Source organism: Paralichthys olivaceus, chromosome 6, assembly GCF_024713975.1.
Source record: "Paralichthys olivaceus isolate ysfri-2021 chromosome 6, ASM2471397v2, whole genome shotgun sequence".
NCBI classification, from domain to species: Eukaryota; Metazoa; Chordata; class Actinopteri; order Pleuronectiformes; family Paralichthyidae; genus Paralichthys; species Paralichthys olivaceus.
This window is the reverse complement of record NC_091098.1, coordinates 19,975,676-19,990,539: the sequence shown is the minus strand read 5'-3', so window position 1 is coordinate 19,990,539 and position 14,864 is coordinate 19,975,676. Positions and strand designations below refer to the sequence as shown.

Below are 14,864 nucleotides of genomic sequence, written 5' to 3'. Positions count from 1 at the left end.
TTCCAGACCGGAATTCTTGAGGCCAAATCAAAGACAAAGCACATGTAGCTAGGAGTTTAAAAATATGATGAATGCAGTAATTAAATGTATAATCTAGAATGGTTATATTTTTTACTTCAAATGAGGAAAATGCTGTTTTTTTTCTCACCTTTTCTCCATTTATTGAATCATTTGAAATTGAAAATCTGTGAAAAATAACAAATACAATTAAAAAATAATATATTCATATACTAATAAAATATTTAAGGATTTTCAAATGGCCACTGCTCTTGTTGTTGAACTATTCTTTAACTCATGCAATGTGTAAATATAATATCTGATTTATATTTTTAATTATTGTAGGTAAAAGCAAGTGTTTATAGATTTGATGTGAAAATGATGCACTCAGAAACAAAGCCGCAGATTCGCGGCATTCGGCAACAACAAAAAAACATTTAGATAAACATTGGTAATGCAGGAATGTAAAAAAAAAAATCACTCAATGAATGTGAAGAAGGGAAAATAATTTATTTTGTCTTTAAACTCGGGTTTAAATGCGCTAATGTGCCGAGAAATAGATCCCGCTTGGTGTGGCGAATGTGTCTCCCCGCGCCCACGGCGCAGCGTCACAGCAATGGTTGCCCCTTTTGTTCACCCGAGTTTCTGAATAATTCTCAACACAATGACACGATCTGGATTTTATATTGTTTGGTGAAAGCTGTTTTCACTGTACCCACGCGTCCTGCGAGCTGGGCCCCGGGATTATCTCATGAATTAAAGACGAATCTGCGACCCCCTTTTTCCGCCCGGGTGTGAGGAGGTTTTCCGCAGCGCGCAGTCCGGAGGAACGTGGAGTAGTAAGTGTTTATAACGTGGATCTGTGGCGTTTCACTGGGGGAGGCTTGTTTTGTGGCACGTTTGCTCTCATCTTTTCCAACTGTAACATCGCAGTACATGTAGTTTAGCCATTTTGATTCCAGCAAAAACATAAAAGACACAAGAGGGAACCCCCGATACAAAAGAACCCTGGTTGTTTTCCTTCCATCTTATACTTCAGAGAGGAGGAGAACCATTGCATGATCATCATGATCATCATCATGATGTGTGATATAAACATACATGATGAGCCTGATCACACATGTTGTAGTTTAGTAGATGCATGTAACGCTGCAGCTCAGTGTCTGGTCCTCACAGGATGAGGTCATTGTGGAGGGAAACACTGGAGACCTGGGATCTGCTCTAACTTCTAATCTGTTTACAATGTGAGAGACTTTCATCACTATTTTATTCCTCAGTTTGTTAAACGGGACCAAAATGTTCTTTAACATCAAAACGACGCCTTCCTGTGCGGCTGACGTCTGATCCGTGAACACACAGCTACACATTAGCACGTTGAATTAAACTCACCGAGCTGAATGAAAGCAGCATCGATTAAAGTGGAGGGGGGGAAGCTGCCGGACATTAGCCGAAGCTAACGCGAAACGTGAACTCGTGAGTGGTGGTTGTGTTTTTCTCTGTTTGTGCTACACGCGGAATGCGAATTGTTGTTGTTTGCTAGCCGCTGCTAGCTCGTTGGCTAGCAGCGGCGCCAGGTTCATTGTTTGAGGAAGCAGCAGCAGCAGCTAGATGCTACGGCTAACGTTAGCTGCACTAGAATACACTGAAGTCCTGTTGTTAGCTTTCGGTGTTTTTCAAGGTAATGACGACTACAGCCTCCTTTCACCTGATTGTTCCCTTCTGTCTCAGTCTATGATCTTCACACAAACTAGAGTCAATGTGCTTTCATGTTTGATCCACGGCGCGATAACGGGACATAACTGAGCACGATCCACCAGAAACACACACACTGACACGAAGTGCACCTGTGATCCCAGTGACAGACACATTACAACTTGTTTGCATCTGTGAATGGAGGGTCGTGGTCACGTGACTGTGCCATAACAGGTGAACCAAGTGGACTGGACTGAGGGGACTGACAGCTACAGTGACAGCAGCTGCTCTCTTACATGTGATCCTTTGTGTTGTCTTTATTCCAGATGTAATCTCGAGCAGCATCTGTCCCAGCGGTGGCTGTTGGCACAATGGGGCTGGACTTTGACGTAAAGACGTTCTGTCACAATCTGCGGGCCACCAAGCCCCCTTACGAGTGCCCGGTGGAGACTTGCCGAAAAGTGTACAAGAGCTACAGTGGCATCGAGTATCACTTGTATCACTATGACCACGACAACCCAACTCCTGCACAGACTGTACCACAGAAGAAGAGAAAGGGACGGCCTCCTCGCGTGTCTCTGCCCGGCTCAGGAGATACAGATGACGGTGGAGGTAACGGAGGTGGAGGGCCGGGGGGGAACACCCCTGGTAGTCCCAACCGGTCAGATTGCTCTCACTCCCCGGGCAGAGAGACAATGACCTATGCCCAGGCACAGCGCATGGTGGAGCTGGACATTCAAGGACGCATTCACCGCATCAGCATCTTTGAGAACATTGATGTGGTTTCAGAGGAGGACAGCGATGCAGAGGATGCTCCGACGTCTGGTACTGGTGGTAGCGGTGGGGGCGTGTGTAACGGTAGTGACGGTGGGAACGGAGGTAGCGAGGTAGGAGGGAGTGGCAAGGACAGGACAGATATACCTTCTTCTAATGGGGGCAAAGCCACCCCGAAGTCTGGGAAGCATAAAAGTAAAGAAAAGAAGAAGGACGGGTCATCTCATCATCACAGCGCTCAGTCTGGGCCTGCGATCAAGCTGCCCGAGGCCGTGTTCAGAGAGCTGGACCAAGAGAGACCTGATGCTCCTCCTCGGCCGTCATCTTACTACAGGTTTGTGTTGAGAATTGTTGTCTGATTAATTGATAATTATATAGAACGTATATAACAATTAGGGGCATGACTATTGTTGAGTGCGTTACAGGCATTTTAAAGGCAAGTTGCAACAGGGTGCATGTATAGAGGAGGTATTATATACAATTGATTATGAAATATGTAAAGCCAACAATTACACAGTCGCCACTTAGTTTGCAATTATGGAGCTTATTCTTGCGCAGGTAACAAGAATTAAATTTGACCTTATATTCCTTCCACTCTGCAGAAAGGTGAGGTAGGCGCTGATCATACACTCCCAATTGATTACACACTTTGCACGCAATACGTGCGTTTTCTCTTGTTGGGTGTTCAGGTACATTGATAAGTCTGTGGAGGAGCTAGACGAGGAGGTGGAGTACGACATCGACGAGGAGGATTACATCTGGCTTGATATCATGAACGACAAGCGGCGGCGAGACGGTGTGACACCCATCCCTCAGGAGGTGTTTGAGTACCTCATGGACCGCTTGGAGAAGGAGTCATACTTTGAGAGCCACAACAAGGTACCTCCACTTGTGTACTGAGATGATGTTTTAGCACTGAAACGTGTACAGAAAGGCTGATCTCTCCTCGTGCTCCTCTCTCTCCCAGGCCGACCCCAGTACCCTGATCGATGAAGACGCTGTCTGCTGCATCTGTAACGACGGGGAGTGTCAGAACAGCAATGTTATCCTGTTCTGCGACATGTGTAACCTAGCCGTCCACCAAGAGTGCTACGGTGTGCCATACATCCCAGAGGGCCAGTGGTTGTGTCGTCGCTGCCTGCAGTCTCCAAGTCGAGCTGTGGACTGCGCCCTCTGTCCCAACAAGGGAGGAGCCTTCAAACAGACAGACGATGCCCGTTGGGCTCACGTAGTTTGCGCCCTCTGGATCCCGGAGGTAAATCCATACACCACCACATGCATGTTTGATGAGAATTACATAATCTTGCAGATATCGAGGCAGTGTTCATCTAATTTTAGTTTTTAGATTTCCCAAAGTGGATGCCAGAATATTTATCTTACTGATTATTCCACATTCCACATGCACTGATGTTTGCTGAGCTCCTTTGGTCACACAAGTGCAAGTTAAATGGCAGTAGATGTCTAATTAAAAGATCACAACTGAACTGATATATAGCCAACTGAATTTCATTTGCACAGTTTAGCATCACTCAGTCTTCTTTTCATCTTTATACTAACCTAACCCTTTGATTAGCATATTGTAATCAAGTGGATTTTGCCCTCAGGTCTGCTTCGCTAACACCGTCTTTCTGGAACCGATTGATAGCATCGAGCACATCCCTCCTGCACGCTGGAAACTCACCTGCTACATCTGCAAGCAACGTGGCTCAGGCGCCTGCATCCAGTGTCACAAAGCCAACTGTTACACAGCCTTCCACGTCACCTGTGCCCAGCAGGCAGGCCTCTACATGAAAATGGAACCTGTTAGAGAGACTGGGGCCAATGGCACCTCTTTCAGTGTCCGCAAAACGGCTTATTGTGACATTCACACGCCGCCGGGGTCGGCCAGACCTTTGGCGGGAGTGGGTGGGGCCAGCATTGGTTCGTCGCACAGCGAGGGAGAGCTGGAAGAGGATGACGAGCCCAGCATCGGCCACGACGACGACTCCAAGGGCTGGAGCTCCGAGCGAGCCAAGAGAGCAAAGGCGAAATCCAGGCTGAAGATGAAGAGAGCGAGGAAGATCTTAGCTGAGAGGAGAGCTGCTGCTCCAGTGGTGTCCGTGCCCTGTATACCCCCCCACAGGTGGGACACACACTATATGTTGCACATGGACTATACTGTATGTTCTCCACAGCACCGAGACGCCTTTTACCTTTTTATATGAGACTGCTTGTGGAACAGCAGATTCACCAGAATAGGATAGAATTAGGATGTTTTTTCATCTATCTAATAATTCAAGAAACCTCAGTCTGTGTGAAAGGTGGCTTACATATCTAGAAAACTTTTTATTTTATCAGCTTCACGCTTGTTGTGTGTTGTTGTGGATCCAGGGAAATGCTTGATTTGGATAATGTTCAATGTTCTGCATACTGAGTAGAGCTTCACTGAACTTTGAATAAACAGGTGAACAGCTCTTAATACAGAAGCGGTGGTGCAGCTTCAGTTTTCTGAGGACTGAATCCTGCTGCTGGTCTCTATTGGCCACAGCTCAATTACTTAAGGTCACTTATACAGTTTTAGAAAGAAAACTGCCACCAGCAACACTACAGGCAAAGAAAACAGCCCCTTCAAAAGAGGCAGGTTTAGAATGGGCTCAGTACTAGTCTTATACCAAGCCCTGAGAGCTCCAGAGTTGCAGTAGTTAATCGCTCTTATCTCCTTGTTCCTTTCCAGGCTCAGCAAAATCACAAGCAATCTGACGGTACCAAGGAAGAGCCAATTCATGCAACGACTCCACAGCTACTGGACCCTGAAGAGGCAAAGTCGCAATGGTGTGCCTCTGCTGCGTCGGCTCCAAACCCACCTGCAGTCACAGCGACATATTGACCCACTCCCACCGCAACCGTCATCACAGCTTCCTCCAGTAAATAATTTGAGTGTTCATTATTATAATTCTATGCTCAACCTCTTTCAGGCGTCTGAACACGTTTGTGTGTTTATGCTTGTTGGTGTTGCAGAGGGACAGCGAGGAGAAACAGAGTGCTTTGAAGGAGCAGCTGAAGGCGTGGCAGAGACTGAGGCACGACCTGGAGAGAGCCAGGCTGCTGGTGGAGCTCATCCGCAAGAGGGAGAAACTCAAGAGGGAGACGGTGAGACACAGATTTATTTCTGTCACTAAACCTTCATATAAGCAATAATACTTTATGTTATTAGTGGTTAGTCGTACACAAGTCTTCACAAATCTCAAAAGCTGTTGATCCGTTAAATAATAGATCTTCTATATGTTGTTGGTCCGTTAAAACACACAATTCAAACTGCACAGACTTCACCAATTGTATTTAATCAGTCAGCGGTTGTACATTGTTTAACAAAATGTGCCTGTATTCAGATTAAAGTGCAGCAGATGGCGCTGGAGATGCAGCTGACTCCTTTCCTGGTGCTGTTGAGGAGCACGTTGGAACAGTTACAAGAAAGAGACACAAACAACTTTTTCACTGAGCCTGTTCCACTGGCAGAGGTGAAGACACAAAAACACACACACACACAGTTGGCATAATTACTCTGTGTCCACAACATGGGTTTATTTATGTTCTTCCCTGTCTTCAATCTTTTGCATCTATTATTTATTTGTAGTGATTTAATTATGTCTAACAGTATCTATTATATCTACTCCCTGGCCACTTCAGCAGGTATATCTACAGTCTGATACAACATCTCTGTCACATCTCCGACCTTTATGAAGCTTATATAGTTTTTAAAAAACTTCCAGACATGTTCTTTGATAGTAGTATCAGCAGCAAAACTTTTCCTGACATCTGCTCTTTAAGATCAAATGTTACTAGAATGTGTGGTTGATGCTTCTGTCTGATCCCTATCCACTACCATCCAGGTGCCAGACTACCTGGACCACATCGACACTCCAATGGACTTCCAGACCATGTGGAACCTGCTGGAGTCCCACCGCTACCTCACTTTCGAGGCCTTCGAGGCAGACTTTGGCCTAATTGTCAACAACTGCCTCAAGTACAATGCCAAGGACACAGTCTTTTATCGTGCCGCGCTGCGACTCAGAGAGATGGGCGGCTCCGTCATCAGAACAGCCCGGCGCCATGCTGAACGGATTGGCTTCGACTACGAGACTGGCATGCACCTCCACCGAGAGCCAAGTCCTGACAGTCAGTGTGACCAAGAGAGAGACAGAGAGAGAGACAGAGAGAGGGAGCGGGAGAGAGAGAGAGAGCGGGAGAGGGAGAGAGAGCGGGAGCGAGACCGGGTTAGAGAACGAGACCAGCCGTTGTCTTCCAATGAAGATGGTAAGTGATCTCTCACTTTAGTTTTTATTGGCAGCAAACACAGTTTTTTCTTTCGCAACAATCAGAAAAAATTGACAAGAGTTAAAAAAACACTGGAGCACTTCTTGTTTGACAAAGGGAACTTGTAGATGATCCGATTACATGGTTAATTAATGCCTCACATTTGGCGAAGATACAATACATTCTTAAATGACACATTCTCAATATGTCATCCTTTGGCAGGCGAGAAGAAATTTTACACTATCGCCTCATTTTCCTGTAAAGCATGAAATGAATGTGAGTGAAATACTGGAGGGAATTCCTTCCAGTATTTCACTCACATTCATTTGGGACAAGGGTGGTGGTGGACTGTCTGGATGGCACAAAGGGATAAAAGGCTCAGAATGAATCATGCTTCTGGTAGAGATAATGTTAAAGTGTGAAAGAGAACAGAGACCTACAAGTTCAGCTTTCCTGGCTTTTTGAAATATTTTGTGTTCATTGAATATCAGTTCCAATGATTTCCTTCTTACAGCCAATAATCGTTGAAATAATATTTTTTATGTGTGTGGCTTAAGATGCAGAATGAGAATATATTGTAGAGAAAAAAACCTCTTTGGCCAAGTAAAGCCTCTTGGCCAGGAGATGGCGCACATCATTCATGCAAGAAGCCAAAAACATCGCAGCAAAAACGTCTTCATGTTTCCTTGCTCTGAAATCTACGAGTGTTCATGTTTGTCACTAGATTCATTTATTTGTTGGGTCCCTTCTGCACAACATTTGTCTGGTGGCACAGAAATTCTGTGAAACAGACTGACCATCATCATGTTTGATATTCTTACCTCCGCTGAGTTTGTTAAACAGCTGTTCCTCTCTGTGCCTCTCACAGACCTGCTCCTGCCAGAGAACAGGCGGCGGCTGCCACTGGAGGAGCAGCTGCAATTCCTGCAGTCGCGTCTTGATGAGGTCAGCTTGGGGAAGCACAGCATCGGTCAGTCTCGTAGAGCCAAAGCTCTGAGAAAAGAGATCAGCGTCATCAAGAGGAAGCTCGCACACCAGCGGGAGGGAGGCTCTGGCTTGGGGGGGCGGGAGTCGGTGGGAGGAGGAGACCGGGGTTCCTCCCTCACCCATCACCCGTGCTCTTCGGGGCACCACGATGAGGGGGGAGAAAGCAGCAGCCAGGAGATTGGTGGAAAAGGTGCGTCTGGGAAGTTGTAAAATATAATTTGTGTGCTACATGAATATGTTAAAGGAAAGTTATACACTAAAGTATAAACCTCTCTCACCTCAAGACATGAGCGTTTCCTCGTCTGCCCTGGCCCCAGAAGTGGGTCGTCGGACATCTGTCCTCTTCTCCAAGAAGAACCAAAAAATGACTGGACCCCCTAAAAGGCCAGGACGCCCTCCCAAGAACCGGGACGCTGGCTACGCTGGGGCAGGGGTGAGCCAGAGTCCTATTGGTCCCCCACAGCTCCCCCTGCTGTCCCCCACCCGGCAGAGGAAAAGACCTCGAAGCCCCCGAAGCAGCTCCAGCTGTGACAGTGACAGTGACAATGACGACCTGCTGCCAGGTATAGTCAACACATGAACAACTTCTACAACATATAAAATACAAATCTCTTGAGTTACACGCTCACTTCGTCCTCGCTCTGTCTCTTGTCATTAGGTTTGCCAAGTAATGGTTTTGATGGAAGAAACCAGCCAGTCACAGAGAGCTTCCGTGTTTACAGGAGTGAGTCTCGTCTCCCTCGTTCCAGCTCAGACTCTGAGTCCACGACCAGCAGCAGCAGTAGTGCAGCCTCTGACAGGACCAGGTGATCAGTGCACAAAGTCTATATTTCACAGCAATATGTATGGTGCTGCCTCAGACTCCTTTAATCCACAGTATTATGTAATAGTTTTATGGAAAGTGAAAGGAATAATTTTCACTAACAAACTCTAAGGCACTTATTGTTCTTTAACACAAATGTACTAATAAAGTTTAGTCCTAACGCTCTCATCAGGATATTTTAAACAAACACCAGATATGGTCAATAGACAGAATTCACAATTAACAGCTGACAACTTAGTCATAGCAGCTTTATAAGGTAATATTTGGTAAGATAAGTGTTTACAAGCTTGTGTCCTTGAGTTCTTTAGCTTCCAAGTGGCAAATTGATGCAGAAAAAAATGAACTCTTTGACATTTCGTGAATTACACTTATTTGCTTTGACTTCCTGGAGGCTTGTCATCACTTTAAGGCTGTGAGGCAGACCACAGAGATGCTAGGAAGCAACTAGTTCTGGCTGCTGCAACAAAACAGGGTCAACGGTCCGGCATGTAACATCTTGTGAAACCACTGCTCAATATTTTTTACATTTAGTTTATGGACGGATTTAATAAACAAGTGTGAATGACTTTGCATAAGAGCCACTATGCACGGTGTATTAACTAGTTCCACTGTTGATGCAGAGATGGGAAAGTGGCCCTGATCCTCTCAACTAACTCTCTGCAGAAAAAGTGTTATAAAGGGATAAATGCAGCGTTTTGTTTTTAATAGCACTAAACAGACAGATGGATAAAACACTTCTTGTTTACCACAATGTTTTCAGGGAGTTTTGCTGTATTATGTGGTAAATATGTCAGTTGTTGATAACGTCTTTGACCAGTTGAATTGTTCACACTTGTATTTAAGTTATACGCATTTTGATAAATGTGTTTCTTTTCTCTCGCAGTACGACCCCCTCGAAACAGGGCAGAGGGAAGGCGTCATTCTCTCGCTCTGCCTTCCCCGAAGACAGCAGCGAGGAAACTTCAGGAACGGAAAACGATTCCTATTCGGTTGGAGGGTCGAGGAGCGTTTCTCATTGTGAGCACATTTCTCAAACTCACCGACACGCTCCCACGTGTCAGTGCATGAACAACTAGTTTCTCTCAATGTAGACTGTGAGTGTCTGCTGCACATTTGAGGATTTTAAAATCTTAAGTGATTTAAAAAACACGTGGCATATCACAGACAAGAGACAGATGTAACTGATATTTTATATTTTAACGGAGAGAATGCAGATACTAGATGATCCAGTCAATTCCAGAGACTTTGGAAATAAGATTAAAATTCCCTTTCTATTTCACCAAATATAAAAACAGAATGTCAACATTTCTGTTAAGTTTTACTTTGCAGAGATAATAATTATAACTTCATATTTTTTGTCCGTGCCCAATGTAGCTATTTTTCCTTAAGAAAATGTAATACCATAATTATAGAGCTGAAAATTAATCATTTCCAGAAGTCAGGTTGCATAAATGACCTCTGTCTTCCTGTTCCTGTGTTTGTTACGGTTAGTGGTGCGTAGCCGGTCCAGGTCAGGATGTTGGATGACCTCAGATGACTACACCTCCCTGGAAGCTCTGGACCTGGTGTGGGCCAAGTGCAGAGGTTATCCATCATATCCTGCTCTGGTGAGACAACACCAACTGCCACTGAACACTCCAATGTACTGTAATGACTGCATATCTAACCCTCCTCTCGTTGCCGTTTGCCTGCAGATAATTGACCCGAAGATGCCCAGGGAGGGGGTGTTTCACCGAGGTGTCCCGATCCCTGTCCCCCCTTTGGATGTGCTGAAGCTTGGGGAGCAAATGACCCAGGAGGCCAGAGAACACCTCTTCCTGGTTCTCTTCTTCGACAACAAGAGAACCTGGTCAGTGGTCTGGGTCGTCTTGACTCATCTTTTATAGAAACTCTAATTATCACCTATTTTGTTTCTTCTTTGTTTGCTCTCACTGACATTCTGTCTTGATGATGAAATGAAGAATAAAACAGAATAGAAATCGGCTTCTGATGTTGCTGAACGTTTGCATATTTTCTGCGGTGATGGTTCAAAGGAAACTGCTCCGTTAGTACTGAAGTGGAAGAGGACAGAACTTTCAGAAGATATAGGGCAAATGTGGTTTTTGAGAATAGGAGGGAAATAACACATCATCTTTTTAGGTCATAGTGTGCTGCTGCACAATTAATGGTTGTGAGCTCTGTAAGAAACTAGACAACAACAGCCACTGTGAAAAACCTTTTCAGAAAGCACTCAGGTCGTCTTTTTTCCAGGTTATTGATCGGTTACTTGGTGTGTTTGGCCTTAAGATAATTTTTTAAACAAGCTGTTAACTGTATGGGCTTAATGACCGACATGTATATGTTGTGTTTATTTCTTTGTGCGTTGATTTTAATTAAATCACTGTAAAAAAAAAAAAAAAAAAAAGGATTTAACACCTGCTCTGTATTTGTACATACAGGCAGTGGCTGCCTCGCTCGAAGCTGGTGCCGCTCGGAGTGGACCAGGAGTTGGACAAGGAGAAAATGCTGGAGGGCAGGAAATCCAACATCCGCAAGTCGGTGCAGGTGGCCTACCACCGCGCCATGCAGCACCGCAGCAAGGTGCAGGGAGACCCCAGCAGTGAAACCAGTGACAGTGACTGAACACACATGAACTATACGTGTTGATCCCTGCAGGTGTTGTGGAGTACGTTTCTTTATAGAGAGCCCGGCCCGACATCACAACACAAAACAAATAGTGCCAGCAGCACTGAGTGGAAGAAGACGTCCACTACATTAGCCCCGAGACGCGCACACTCATGCACACTAAGCCGTATTTAATCCGACATGTAAAATATTGTAATTAAGAGAATTGAAGAAAAAAAATAATAGTATTGATTGATAAAAAAATTACATTATGTTCAGAATCCTGAATCCGAATATTCCTTATATGTGGTCGATATATATGTTTAATAAGTTTACAGAGTCAAAAAGTGATGATGACACTATGATGTCTACACAACTCTGCCTTTCCCTGTCATTCCCACACATCAGTCACACATGTACGTTTACATGTGTGATCAGGGAAATGCATGTAGTGTACATTAATGCACACACTGTGGGTATGGCAGTGATGGCATTCACTGCTCAAGCACGTTCTCACATGCATCACCCAACTCCAAAAAAACAAAACAAGAAGCCTGGTGCTGGAGTCATTAGTCAGTGGAGCACAAAGACTGTTGCAAACCAACGTTAATGTTATTTATTCTGCTTACTCCTTCTCAACAAGCTCCACAAGCTTGATTCATGATGAACTACTTCTAATCACTCCGACCCACACGAGACACGGCTGTGTGGTTCCTTCCGTCTGTCACTCTTTGATCATCACGTTTTTACAGTTTTTCTTAACGTCTGTGTCACACAGGCCGCTGGTCAGAAAATCACGAGGACTGAACTGAAACACGTGATGGCCTTGCACTCTCTCTTAGTCTCAGGCTGATGGCCTTAGAACTTTTATATATACAGATTACACAAAGATAGAAAGTTTAATAAAAGGAATTGAGTTTTTTAAACTTGTGGGTCGTGTTGTGGTCACTGTGTCGGTGCCTGAGGGACGGACCGTGTTTGTTCACCCTCAGAATTCTTCCTGGTTTCCTGCTCGATTGCTGTGGATAAGTGTGGGAAATATTGCTCTTTGTTCCGCAGAAAACCTGCCTTTATTATTTCTGAGGAAACAAGGACCTCTGACGCTCTATGATACTAATTAACAGATAATGGCAGCACAACACTGTTTGCTATCAGTGACTATGACTTGTAGTGTTGTCCACAAACGTATGGACACTGAGAAGAATTCAAATACATTTGATTCATTGTGAAACTGCAACAGGTCAGAGGAGGTTAGCTGAGTTGCGGTCCTTCATATTCGGACCTGGAAGCATTTTTGTTCACACAGCAAAAATAATGCGGACTAATGCGTCGCTGACCAAACAATGTTTTCTCAGACCTGATGTTATTTCTGATCACTAATGATGGGATCTTCTAAAGACAGATGTGAACGTCAGGTGTGAACAGGGCCCATACGTGCTCTAGGGTCTATTCAACTTAGACATTACTTCCTCTTTCATAAAGGCATAAACTCTCAACACATGACACCTTAAGGAAGCACTTGAACAACCTGCAGGTTTCCTGGTAACAAAGGGAGTTACAACAAGTGGGTCATGTGCTCAGTTCAGATGTGTACAGTGCTGATCATGTTAGATGAGGACTTGTGGGTGTGGAGGCTGCTCTTTACATCTGGCTCTGCAGGTTTCTTGGCCCTTCACAGTGTTTTATTGTATATGAAGCACAGACTCACTGTAAACCTGTTCTGCTGGTCACACGAGACTGATTTGTTTTGCCCATTAGCAGAATTTATAAATCAGTCTTTCCGCTCACGTTGAAGATCCCCCACCCTGATGAAACACCCACTCACCACAACGTGATGATTTGCAACCAAAGTGACGCCATTCAGACACCTCATTTCCTGCCCGACGCTCAGCAGTCTGAGTGGAAAAGACAGATAAGCATCAGTCAGTGGTTTTGACAGAAAGTCGAGTTGAGTTGTGGAAGGCTGTTTTCTCTCATATCTGATGAACCCGTTTATATTGATTGTCTTTAATGATTGTCTTTAACCACATATCACATCATTTTGGCATCAGCACAAATTGCATCATTTAGGCAACGCTATCTTTATTTCTGTGTGTCTTTATCTGAAGGGTAATTAGTAACCTCCACAGAGTGACTAATTTATGTTGTCACCCCTGTTGTAAACAAAATTATGGATAACCACAGAACTTAACAGAAAGGATGGGGAAGAATACTTTATATTTTGTTGTGGATCCAGTCATTTTTACTGTCATTGTGAAACAGAGCATGTTTCAATATTTGTTTTCCCAGGAAATCATTCATGGATCTTGCTGAAAAAATAATAAGGGAAATTTAATGGAACTGATATCTATGAGAGCGTGAAGGTTCATGCAGCGGAGGGCTGCGCTCTACTGAGTCTCATTCTAATTTAAAGCAATGCGATCTCTAATGTTCTTGTCCAAAGCATTGAAAGGGTTTGTGTACTAAGTGACGAGGACAAACGGAGGGAAAACAAAACTGTATCTCCTCACACTTACAGACCCTCTCATGTTTTTTACAATCTGCCCTCAGGCTTTTAGTCATAGACCCTCAGGCAAACACAACAAAGAAGCATTCAGATATACTCTACACATCATATGTGTTGACGTTCTTCAGTGCTTTTCCTGAAGGTCTACGGCCAAAGTTTGTATATAATCAGATAATGTGCAGACCCTGGTGTTCTTTTTGATATTTTTATGCATCTTCTTCCAAAAGAAACCATTAACTGGAGCCCGACACATTGAATGCAATGGAGTTGCGGGACATTAGTCTACAGCGATGTTATGTGCGGCCTCGACACTGGTGCATTGAACTAAATACCTACACCACAAAATATGTGTTTTCCAGCAAAAGGGTGAGTGTGGGAAACCAGAGCTGCACAGAAATGTCTTAAAAACATTAAAACCCCAGATTACTGTTTGTACTGAGTTTACTCATTAACCCAACATGTAACCTGACCAGAGGTCGAGCAGAGACAGGGAGCCTCTTTAAGTGTTCTCATACAGAAGAGAACACTTATGCTTTGTATTTTAATTAATTTGGATTCATCTGTTTTCACTTTCTGTCTGTTGATCAATGAGAAAAAGTCATAGTGAGTTTATGTTGTGAAACTAGAACGGCACTTAGGGCACAAGTCACCCCAAAGCCCAACAGTCCCCATATAAACCACATTTAAATTCACTAAATCTGGATCTTTATTTGGATCTGTAGTGAATTGCAGTCCCCTAAACATCATCATAGTAATAATAATAACAATTATACCTTTCAGAACAGCCATTACAAAGGACAAGAAGAGGGGAAAACAGTAAAGATCATCATCATCATCATCTAACCCTAATAGCAGAACATGAAATCTTCCAGTGTGTGTAGTAGTGACCACTTTTTACAGGCAGACATATATTTATCATATATATATATATATATATATATATATATATATATGTCTGATTATGACCCACTGTAGGTTCACACTCACCACACACCCCTCAGTGCTGTTTACTGTCAGAGTGGGCGTCAACACAGGCGTCCTCTCATTTCATAATGAGGCTTTGACTCAGAGACAGTTGTCTTTCTTGTCTGTCTCCTTCTGTTCCTGCCTGAGACACAGGTGGAGCTGAAGGGGGCGCGGTTAGTAAAAGAAGTCGAAGTAAAAAATCGTTAAAAAACTTTTAAAACG

General features: G+C 44.1%; 1 protein-coding gene and 1 long non-coding RNA gene across 3 annotated transcripts; one reads left to right on the top strand and one right to left on the bottom strand.

Moving 5' to 3' along the window:
* The first annotated feature begins 601 nt into the window (after positions 1-601).
* Positions 602-12,096, top strand: brpf1 (bromodomain and PHD finger containing, 1). 2 transcript variants are annotated; one of them, XM_020096249.2, is made up of 16 exons: positions 602-836; positions 2,016-2,797; positions 3,153-3,342; positions 3,431-3,718; positions 4,068-4,585; positions 5,177-5,366; positions 5,461-5,592; positions 5,832-5,960; positions 6,333-6,756; positions 7,625-7,933; positions 8,028-8,306; positions 8,402-8,549; positions 9,450-9,583; positions 10,058-10,173; positions 10,261-10,415; positions 11,005-12,096. In XM_020096249.2, exons 2-16 carry the CDS (start codon positions 2,061-2,063, stop codon positions 11,186-11,188), a joined length of 3,933 nt encoding a protein of 1,310 aa, XP_019951808.2. In that variant the 5' UTR covers positions 602-836; positions 2,016-2,060; the 3' UTR covers positions 11,189-12,096. The 2 variants fall into 2 exon arrangements, with proteins under 2 accessions (XP_019951808.2, XP_069382812.1); XM_069526711.1 differs by lacking the exon at positions 602-836 and adding an exon at positions 1,102-1,241.
* On the bottom strand, positions 5,994-14,803 carry LOC138410483 (uncharacterized). The gene is made up of 5 exons (XR_011243191.1): positions 14,664-14,803; positions 8,911-13,065; positions 8,022-8,860; positions 7,578-7,939; positions 5,994-6,612 (listed from the first exon to the last, which is right to left on the bottom strand). It is a non-coding gene; the product is annotated as an uncharacterized lncRNA (long non-coding RNA).
* Positions 14,804-14,864: the final 61 nt, after the last annotated feature.

What these genes read in the sequence shown, in the direction of transcription:
- brpf1 (XM_020096249.2), top strand. Translation starts at nt 2,061, where the DNA reads ATGGGGCTGGACTTTGACGTAAAGACGTTCTGTCACAATCTGCGGGCC. An exon ending in AGCCTGTTCCACTGGCAGAG is followed by an intron (nt 5,961 to 6,332) that starts GTGAAGACACAA and finishes ACTACCATCCAG; the next exon opens with GTGCCAGACTACCTGGACCA. An exon ending in GCAGCCTCTGACAGGACCAG is followed by an intron (nt 8,550 to 9,449) that starts GTGATCAGTGCA and finishes TTTCTCTCGCAG; the next exon opens with TACGACCCCCTCGAAACAGG.